This window comes from Mandrillus leucophaeus, unplaced genomic scaffold (genome assembly GCF_000951045.1).
Source record: "Mandrillus leucophaeus isolate KB7577 unplaced genomic scaffold, Mleu.le_1.0 Scaffold111, whole genome shotgun sequence".
Taxonomy (NCBI): Eukaryota; Metazoa; Chordata; class Mammalia; order Primates; family Cercopithecidae; genus Mandrillus; species Mandrillus leucophaeus.
This window is the reverse complement of record NW_012099321.1, coordinates 4290473-4301591: the sequence shown is the minus strand read 5'-3', so window position 1 is coordinate 4301591 and position 11119 is coordinate 4290473. Positions and strand designations below refer to the sequence as shown.

Below are 11119 nucleotides of genomic sequence, written 5' to 3'. Positions count from 1 at the left end.
GGAGGCTGAGGCAGGAGAATGGCGTAAACCCGGGAGGCGGAGCTTGCAGTGAGCTGAGATCTGGCCACTGCACTCCAGCCTGGGCGACAGAGGGAGACTCTGTCCCAAAAATAAAATAAAATATTAAATGTATGCTCAGTGAAAGACAATATTAAAAGAGTGAGAAGATAAGCTACAGACTAGTAGAAAATATTTATAAAAGACGTATTTGATAAAAGACTCTTACGCAAAGTATGCAAAGAACTCTTAAAACTAAAAAATAAGACAAGAAACAATCTGATTAAACAATGGGCCAAAGACCTTCACAGATGCCACAAAGAAGATATACAGAAGGCAAATAAACACACAAAAAGATCATCTACATCCTATGTCATCAGGGAAATGTAAATTGAAACAATGAGATACCACTACATGACTACAGGAATGGCCAAAATCCAAAACACTGCCAACACCAAATTCTGACAAAGATGTAGAGCAACAGCAATTCTCATTCACTGTTGGTGGGAATACAAAGTAGTACAGCTACTTTGGAAGACAATTTGGCAGTTTCTTACAAAACTAAACATACTGTCTTAACATATGATCCAGCAATCACATCCCTTGGTATTTACCCAAAGGAGCTAAAAACATGGTCACACAAAACCCTGCACGCAGACACTTACAGCAGCTTTTTTCATAATTGCCAAAGCTTAGAAGCAACCAATATGTCCTTCAGTAGGTAAATGGTCAAACTGTGGTACATCCAAATAATGGGATATTATTCAGCACTACAAATAAATGAGCTATCAATACATGAAAAGACACAGAGGAACCTTAAATGCATATTGCTAAGTGAAAGAAGCCAATGTAAAATGGCAACATACTGCATGATTCTAAATATATGATATTCTGGAAAACACAAAACTACGGAGACAGTAAAAAGACTAGCAGTTGCGAAGGGTTGAAGGGGTAGGGAGAGATGACCAGGTGGAGCACAGAGGATTTTTCAGGGCGATGGATATATTCTGTATGATACCATAATGAGGGATACTTATCATCATACACTTGTCCATACCCCTAGAATGCACAACGCCAAGAGTGAACCATAAAGTATGGACTTTGAGAAGTCAACATGTGTCGATGTAGGTTCGTCAGTTTTAATAATCATACCCCTCTGTTTAGGGATGTTGAAATGGGGAGACTATGCAAGTGTGGGGACAGAAAGTGTATGAGAGGAGTCTTTCTACTTTCCTCTTGATTATTCTCCGAACCTAAAACTGCAAAAAAAAAAAAAAAAAAAAAGTCTTCTCAAAATATTGAAAAGGAAGGAACACTTCCAAACTCATTTTATGAGCCCAGCATCACCCTAATATCAAAGTCAGACAAGAGACAACCAGAAAAGAAAATTATAAGTCAATATCCCCAGCAACATAAATGTAAAAATCCTCGAAACAAATACTAGCAAATAGAACTCAACAACACATCAGAAACATCAGGCCCTCCAACTAACTGAGATTTATATCTGCGATACAAGGCTGGTTCAACACACAAAAATGTATTAACACCACGTTAACAGAATCAAGGATCAAAGTCACATAATCATCTCAACAGGTGCCAAAAAGGCATTTGATAAAATTCAACATTCTTTCACAACAAAAAATCTCAACAAACTAGGAAGAGGGAAATCACTTCAATATAATAAAGGCCATATATGAAAAGCCCACAGCCAACATCACACTCCACAGTGAAAAATCAAAAGCTTTCCCACTAAGCTGGACAAGACATAGGTACTCACTTTGGCCACTTCTATTCAAGAGATAAGAAGTCACTGGGAGAATAAGGCTGAATAATTCCCCTGGAATCCTCTCTATTATCAGTGTTATCAGTGTCCCTCTACCTCATGTTATCAGTGTCCTCATGTCATCAGTGTCCCTCTACCTCAACTCCTATGGGGTCAGTCTCCCCTGTAGCTACAGAGACTCTCCAAGATCCAGTAACAAACAGTTCACTCCCTTTCTATCTACTGTATCCCTAGCAAGTTTATACACATTCAAATCAACCAACCAAGCAACAACAACAACACTTTTTTGGCTCTTCCCTTGGGGAAAATGATGGATACCTTAAATTTGAGATTATGTTATCTTCATATTTAAAAGTCAATATGCACTAAGTTTTAAATATAATATTCAAAATACCATTCTCCTCAAAATATTTTAATTATAAGTCTGTTTGACACAGGGTTTACTTTAGGGGAGTGGTTTTAAATACCAACTCACTCAGGTTTCTGTTATTAACATCCAGTTTTGTCATACTGAGGCCTGTTCTGTTGTTTCACTACCCTCAGCCCTCCCAATCCTCCACATTCTGCTCTATTTTATTTCCCATAGCACTTATCACCTTCTAACACTCTCTATTATTGATTTTCTTATGTTTATAGATTGTCTTCCCCCCCAAATGTAAACTCCTTGAAGGGTGAGTCAATCTAACTCACTGAGGTATTCCAAGTGCCGAGAACAAAGTCTAGCAGGTAGTCAGTGCTCAATAAATGTTTCACAAGTTGGTGAATAAAGTATGGGTCCACTCTTCATTGCTCCCTATACCATATTAAATTTCACTATGGCACTGTTTCATAACATTCCCTCCTTACCTCTGAATGCTTCTTTTTTATTTTAATCTATTGACTTACCTCATTGTTCATTACTCATTTCTTGTTTCCTTGAACCGACGTCTTTCTCAACTTCACTGCTGGCCAAAGCAAATCCTAAATTTATTTCCCTCTCCTACAGGAAATCTTTTACAAACATATGACTTTCCTTAAGTACCTAATTTTTTTTTTTTTATGAAGCATGAATTCTTGTAAGTACTATTTTAACTCTTCCATATCTATTTTTGAGCCTAGTATTTGTTCAAAAACTGTAAATTCTGCTTGAGTGCTTCCCTTTATATTAGCATGTGATTAAAATTGTCTTGTCCACTCAGATCTTCAGCTGAAAGGCTGATTGACAGAAGTTTGTATTACTCTGTCAGTGCTTCAGGAGCCTGAGGGAGGTGGGAAGGGGCATGAACACTTGTGGCCACAGATATTCCCTATGTGAAATCTTCATCTGTGTTTGTTTCTTTGTTTGTTTTGAAATAGGGTATTGCTCTGTTGCCCAGGCTGGAATGCAGTGGCACAATCATAGCTCACTGCAGCCTTGAACTCCTGGGCTCAAGTGATCCTCCTGCCTCAACCTCCTGAGTAGCTGGGACTACAGGCACGCACCAACACACCCAGTTAATTTTTTAATCTTTTTTTTTTTTTAGAGACAGGGTCTCACTGTGTTGCCCATGTTGGTCTTGAACTCCTGGTCTCAAGCAATCCTCCCTAAGTGCTGAGATCATAGGCATGAGCCACCATGTCCGTCCTGTATTTGTTAAAGATACCATCTCTCATATCTAAGTTTCACTCAGGCTCAGCAGCTACACACGTATGCACTACAGTTAGGTTCGGGTCTCTGCTTAGGACTCCTGCCTTCTAAATCAGGAAGGAGCCTCGCTGGCATTACAATGAATTTGCATTAGAAATCTACATTTCTGATGCCCAACCACCACGGGACCTTCTATTATAATTATTTTTTAGCTCTGGCACAGGAAAGGGTTCTAAGATCAGATCACAGGCTCTGACTTCCTGACTTTGAATCCCAGTCAGCAATTTGGATGTGTGACCTCAGTTTCCTCATCTGCAATGGAGATAAAGTATGTGCACCTCATTTCACTGATAAGTACTAAGTGAGTGGACACCTTTTAAAAGCCTACAACAGTGCCTGCACATAAAAAGAGCTTAATAAATGTTAACCATTCTCTCTGCTCTTCTCTGTCTTGCCTCCCACCTTTATCTCTATAAAACAGGGTTTGTAAATAGAAATATGTCAGGATCTCTTCTACCTACAGTGACAATGCAGCACTTTCTCAAAAAGAGGTTTGTGAAGAAATTTCTTACACAGTCCTTCAATGTAATCTAATCCACACTGAACCTAGCAGAAACTCCCTCCTAATTTCTAATTCAGATATAAACTTTGCCACGTTCTTACACTTTCAGTCTATAATTGGTTTACAGAAGAGTGTAGTTACATACTTGTGTCTATGTAAGTGTTGCCTTCTTAAAGTTCTCTGGAATTATTAAATTAAAAATAGACTTCAGCAATACATCAGGTAACAAACCTCCACATGTACTCCCTGAATCTAAAAGGCTGGAAAAAATAAAAAAGACTTATCATTGGTGTGTCATGTAATTAATTTCAGCGAACCAGAAATAACATTTCCTGTTTTCCCAATGTAGACATGAATATCCCTCACAGTGTAAGAAACACGGATCTATAATACCATATAAAGGAGAAGAAAAAAGAACCCAAGTACTCACGATGCTCCTGAATTCATGATGCAGCTCTTTGCTCCACAGGAACAATCTCTCCCATCATCGTGATTCATTCCAAGATTATGACCCAACTCATGAGCAACAATGGAAGCAAATGTCTCCACAGTGATTTGCCCAAACTGTTCAGAACAGGAAGGTAGTAATTAGGTTTCTGAACACAAAGAAAATGTTTTGCTGCTCAGATTATTTTTTCACAAATGGAAATTTATTCACTACACTGTTGACAGCCTATATGATAAATCAAGAATCCAACAACAGTCTTTATGCATTTCAGTCTAGTAAGAAAGTAACATGAATCAGACACTGATGATGGACATGGATCCTTCAAGCAAGAGATAACCACTTTAGCACCAACAGATTACTCATGGTAGTTTATAGGAAAACAAGTTGATGGTTCTAATTTAATTATCTAAAATGGAGTACATGTTTCCTCACCCATAAAAAGTAAAGAGCTACACTCATAAGTGGGAGCTGAACAATGAGAACACATGGACACAGGGAGGGGAACATCACACACTGGGGCCTGTCAGGAGGTGGGGGACAAGGGGAGGGAGAGCATTAGGACAAATATCTAATGCATATGGGGCTTAAAACCTAGATGATGGGTTGATAGGTGCAGCAAACCACCATGGCACATGTGTACCTATGTAACAAACCTGCACAGTCTGCACACATATCCCAGAACTTAAAGTAAAATAAAATAAATAAAAAAGAAAAAAGCTAATAAACACATAATACATATTTAAAAACTTGACCCAGTCTCTAGGGAAAGAACCCATCTGCCACTTCTACTGTGTTCCTCATAACACCCAAAATATCGTTTTAAGCACCAGGAGAGGAAGTACACAGTCAATAAATGCTAGGTATTGTCCCAGTGCAAACATCCAAAGTTAAACATCAAGAACAACGTACCACATTAATCCCGCCTGCGTGGCTCCTTGAACACACTGTTCCCACAAATGCCATTCCTGCAGTTCCACCAAAACCTTTCTTTCTAAATGAAAATGTAAAAGTTAAAAAATGTTCTTGGGGAAAAAAGGGACATGTTGCTTTTATTTTATGAATAATCTCAACTGGATTAGGAGAACCTACAAATCATAGCAGAAAAATGGCAAAAAAAAAAAAAATTCTAAAATCAGAATATAATTATGCCTTATCCCCTTCTTATTAATTTTTTCAGACAAATGAAGACACTTTCTGGATACCGAGACAAGTTTGTTTCTTTTTACCTTCTAGATGAAACCTCTCCTAAAATACATTAGGTTTATTTATTCACACAATTTAGTGAGGAGAGATAGATAACGAAGGAAATGAATATGTTTACACGGGCAGCTGCACGCAGTGAGCAGGGTGAACGTGAAAGTCAGGATGGGCCAGAAGTAGTGGCTCATGCCTGCAATCCCAGTACTTTGGGAGGCCGAGGTGGGCAGATCACCTGAGGTTTGAGACCAGCCTGGCCAACATCATGAAACCCCCATCTCTACTAAAAAAACAAATACAATAATTAGCCAGCCGTGGTGGCACACACCTGTAATCCCAGCAAATTGGGAGGCTGAGGCAGAAGAATCACTTGAACCCGGGAGGAGGAGGTTGCAGTGAGCCAAGACTGCACCACTACACTCCAGCCTAGGTGACAGAATCAGACTCTGTCTCCAAAATTTTAAAAAAAAAAAAAATCTGGATGGGCCCCGTGTGATTCCCAACCACACCCTACACACCTGTACCTCAGCACCTGTTCTCTCTGCCTGGACCTCTCTTCCCTAATATTAATATAACCCAGACTCATTCCCTCACCTCCTTCAGGTCTTTACTCAGAAGGCATCTCCCTGGCTAGGCCATGTCACCTCAAAATTCAACCTCATTCCTCCAATGCTTTTATATCTACCCTCCCTGTTTTATTTTTCTCCTTACCACTTATCATTGGTTAACATACTACATGTACTTATTTATCTCATTTATGGCCAATCTCCTCCACCAGAACATGGACTCCATGAGAGCAGGAATTTTTGCCAGTTTTGTTCACTGCTATGTCCCAGTGCCTGGGGTATACACCCAATAAATATATTTTAAATGAATGGATAAATCCTTCTCTGGGCCATCTGACCAGCCAGGAGAAGATGACCAGAAGTACTGACACAAGCAGATTGACAAGGAAACATTCCAGCCAGACTACCCTATAGTGAACTCATAGTTTCCAAAATGCACTCATGGACTCAAGGCTTCCAAAAACCTTTTCAGAACCCCATTCTCAACTGTAAACAAACAACTAAAAATCATCAAGTATCTGGGAAATGTCTCCAACAGGACAGACGGAGACCACACAAACAGAGGGGGTTAGGATAGTTTGGTGGGTGTGGTTGGGCAAGGCATAGTATGCTTGACACCTGCTCCTTTTAGTATTTAGTGAACTAAATGGTATTCTCACTGGTACAAGGATGTGTGAGCATACGATTTTACTAAAAACCAAGACCCACACCAAAACACATCATCAGGAAAATTCAGAAACCTGGGAACCAAGAAAAGATCCTACAAGTTTCCAGTGACGGGGAAAAACAGGCCACATACAAAAGGTCAGCAATCAGAATGTTTCAGACTCCCAATAGTAATGCTGGGACAAAAAAGACAAAAGAGCAATGCCTTCAAAATCATGAAGAAAAAGGATTTCATGGAGAGAATTTTATACCCAGTGTCACGCCTATAATCCCAACACTGTGGGAGGCTGAGATGGGTGGATCACCTGAGGTCAGGAGTTCAAGACCAGCCTGGTCAACATGGTGACACCCTGTCTCTACTACGCTACAAAAATTAGCCGGGGGTGGGGGCAGGCACCTACAATCCCAGCTAGTCGGGAGGCTGAGGCAGGAGAATTGCTTCGACCCAGGAGGCAGAGGCTGCAGTGAGCCAAGATCATGCCACTGTACTCTGACCTAGCCAACAGAGTGAGATTCTGTCTCAAAAAAAAAAAAAAAAAGAGAAACTCAAAGCATGCCTAGGAAATACTGAGTTACTTAGGCCCTAGAACAATCAGAACTCAAATTAAGATAAATTTTAAATTCTGTTCCGAAACTGGGAAAACATATTTTCATACACTCACGAGGTCAAAATGCTTTCTTTCCATATATCCGCTCACAAAAAACTAGTAGAAAACACACTATACCCAAATGAGGAAGTAAACCCAAGAAAAAAGGAGGACATGGGAGAAAGGTGACAGGAATCCAAGACAGAAGAGGTCTCATGATAATGCCACATCAAGCTAAGTTTTCCTCATTTAAATGAACACCCAAAACCTCAAAAGAATACAATTCCAATGCAAGAAAATAAGCAAAAATTATTATTTTGATCATTTCATTAATAGTAGTTTAAAAAAAAATACTTACAGAACTAGCTGTGCACTGTCATGTCTCCGACGTGTAATAAGAAACTTTTCCCGCCACTGCACGAAGTTCCCCAGCACATCACCAGCACCCCCAGCTATGTTGATCAGGTTTCCATTGGTCCAAATCTCCAGTCCAACTAGCACAATTCGAATATTTAACATAATATACATCTGGGAAGAGAGAAATAAAAGTATATAAAATATAGTAAAGAATGTGAGAAAAATCTTTTAACCACATGAAGTAACACGGCTACTTAAATTAAAACTTCCCTGCCTAAAAAAACAATCTTTACTTTAACACAATGAGACTTTGGGCGGTTGGGAGGCCAAGGCAGGTGGATCACCAACCTGGCCAATATGGTAAAATCCTGTCTCTACTAAAATGGAAAAATTAGCTGGGCATGGTGGTGCACGCCTGTAATCCCAGCTGCTTGGGAGGCTGAGGCAGGAGAATCGCTTGAACCCGGGAGGCAGAGGTTGCAGTGAGCCAAGATTGTGCCACTGGACTCCAGCCTGGGCAACAGAGCAAGACTCCATCTCAAAAAAAAAAAATACAATAAGACTTTAACCTCTCAATAGTCTCAGTTTCCTCAACCATAAAATGATAGTAACAGAGATTCAAAATCCTTATTATCTTCTATTCTAAAACCTGACAAACTCTGGAAATTAAATTTTTGGTAAAACTGTTTCCAAAATTTGCCCTGATATAATGCAAGCCAATTCACAGTCCACATTTAACCCATTTAATGTAAATACTCCTATATTTTACTGCAGAAATATCAATGAGTCTGATTACAAGGTGCTACCCCAAGAGGTGTTATATACAGAGTGAATCACACTGTTTTTCTAAACTTTTATCTAAAATTTTAATCACAGGTACATCAGAGGTTTCAGAAAAAGGACTGTGGAACTCTTAATTTCATAGGGGTACTGTAAGGAGTAAATGGGTTAATAAATGTAAAGCACTTAGCTCAGTGTCTAGCACACTGTAAGTACTCAAGTGAATGCTATCATCATCATCGTCATCATTATCATCACTATCACGCTTGGTGTTCATATCAGCTTTGTAGATAAAATTATTTTATAAGAACATATATCGAATTCTTTAGTATCTCCCACTGGATGAACTCCAAAATCTCAAACCAAACTCTCTCTCTCTCTCACACACACACACACACAAACACACACACACAAATATTGTCGTATCATGTTTTCAGGGTAGAAGGCAGCCTTATTCAAAATAAGATGCATTCAACAAGAATTCAAAGATCTTTCCATAAATGCCAAAGCACCTAAGCCTAGCTACTCTGAAGATAAAGTAAACGGTAGTATGAAATCTCTTGCTCTTCTCAAAGTCTTTCTACACTGGTACTTTCCTTTAAACATTAAAAAGAGTTACAAAACAAACCAGAAAGCAGACCTCTCAAAGACTGAGCCATTGAGGCCCTATGAAAATCAGAACTCAAAATGAGACATTTTTAAGGTCTGTTCTGAGACTGAAAGAATAGGACAGAATCATCCTGGTTGATAGAAAATACAACTTACACTATCCAAGTAGTTTGCCAGGAGAATCATCTCTTCTCTCACAGCAGTCTGATTTCTTCCCATCATGTCATACTGGAAAAGCAAAGAAGGAGAATCATTATCACCAAAGTAGTTTAAGAATAGAAATGTAAGGCCGGGTGCAGTACCTCAGGCCTGTAATCCTAGCACTTTGGGAGGCCCAGGAGGGTAGATCACCTGAGGTCAGGAGTTCGAGACCAGCCTAGCCAACATGACGAAACCTTCTCTCTATTAAAAATACAAAAATTAGCCAGGTGTGGTGGCGGGTGCCTATAATCCCAGCTACTCAGGAGGCTAAGTCAGGAGAATCGCTTGAACCTGGGGGCTAGGCGGAAGTTGCAGTGAGCCAAGATCCCGCCACTTCACTCCAGCCTGGGAGAAACAGCAAAACTCCATCTCAAAAAAAAAAAAAAAAAAAAAAAAAAACCAAGAATAAAAATGTCTGTTAAAATGAAGATAAGAATCCAAATATTTCCTCTGAACAAAAAATTGAAGCATTTAGACATTTATCAACATTTCAAATTAAGAAATTTAAAGGTTACATTGTAGTGATAGGAATAAAAGAAAAACCGGTAAAAGGGTAAAGTGAATAATAATGAAAGAGCACTGAAGTCTTCATTTTCTCCAAATTAGTAGAACTTTAAAATAAATTATCTTCTTAATGTTCCCTTTATTTATTTTAATGCAAAAGTATTTTCAAGCATTTCACAAAGGTAGAGTTTTAAGCAATCAAAATGCAGACAGAAAAGAATAAAAGACAATCTAAAGAACTTCCTGACCCTTCCACCTCTTAGGCTAATGATGTCACCAATAAACCTTCTTCTTTTCAATTTAAGACTTTAGTTGAGCAAGGAATGACTGATTCAATAACTGTGTGGCTTCCAAACCAGAACAGGTTCACAGAGACTTCTTCCACATAGTGGAAGAAGATTTATGGACAGAAAAAAGAAAGTGACATACAGAAAACAGAACTGAGGTACGGAAACAGCCAGAGTGCTTACAGATCAGCACCAATAAACCATTTCTAAATGCTGGGTTGAATTAAAAATGAGAGATTAACCAATAATCGCTAGTTAAAAAATCATATGTAGATGAAAACATACAGAACTTTAACCATCTTAAGCCAAATAAATATGACTAATTTTTCTTTGAGACCTGGCTAACTCAAATGTCTCTTTTTAACATTATTTTATACAACCAATTTAGCAGAAGAAAAATTTTTAAAGGATTTATGATTTTGCTCTATGATATCAGAATATATCAGATTTTATCAGTTAGGGATCTAATCATGATTCTCCTACACAAGAAAAAAAAATTTAATTTAATACATTTGACAGGGCTTGATTGAAATTGAACCTTTTTTTTTTTAACAATTTTCTATCTGTATATAACAAATACATCTGGAGACAGCAATGAAGAAAAACATTTTGTGTTTTTTGTTCGTGTTGTTTTGTTTTGTTGTGTTTGAGACTGAGTCTTGCTCTGTTGCCCAGGCTAGAGTGCAGTGGCGCAATCTCAGCTCACTGCAAGCTCCGCCTTCCGGGTTTATGCCATTCTCCTGCCTTAGCCTCCCGAGTAGCTGGGACCACAGGTGCCCACCACCACGCCCGGCTAATTTTTTGTATTTTTAGGAGAGACAGGGTTTCACCATGTTAGCCAGGATGGTTCCGACCTCTCTGACCTTGTGATTCGCCCGCCTCAGCCTCCCTAAGTGCTGGGATTACAGGCGTGAGCCACTGCACTTGGCCGAGATAAACATTTGAATCTTGACTTTTGCGATTTGTCCA

General features: G+C 39.0%; 1 protein-coding gene across 2 annotated transcripts in view; it reads right to left on the bottom strand.

Annotated features, from left to right (window-relative positions):
• Nucleotides 1-11119, bottom strand: part of ADAM9 (ADAM metallopeptidase domain 9) — a 123811-nt gene that overhangs the window by 82040 nt on the left and 30652 nt on the right. For both annotated transcript variants that reach the window (XR_001007499.1, XM_011993380.1), the window contains exons 8-11: nucleotides 9315-9386; nucleotides 7771-7940; nucleotides 5306-5387; nucleotides 4379-4512 (exon numbers count right to left, since the gene is read on the bottom strand). Coding sequence is in view for 1 of the 2 variants with exons in the window: in XM_011993380.1 (XP_011848770.1) it covers nucleotides 4379-4512; nucleotides 5306-5387; nucleotides 7771-7940; nucleotides 9315-9386 (458 nt within the window). In the remaining variant the exon portion in view is untranslated. The remainder of the gene's footprint in view (nucleotides 1-4378; nucleotides 4513-5305; nucleotides 5388-7770; nucleotides 7941-9314; nucleotides 9387-11119) is intronic.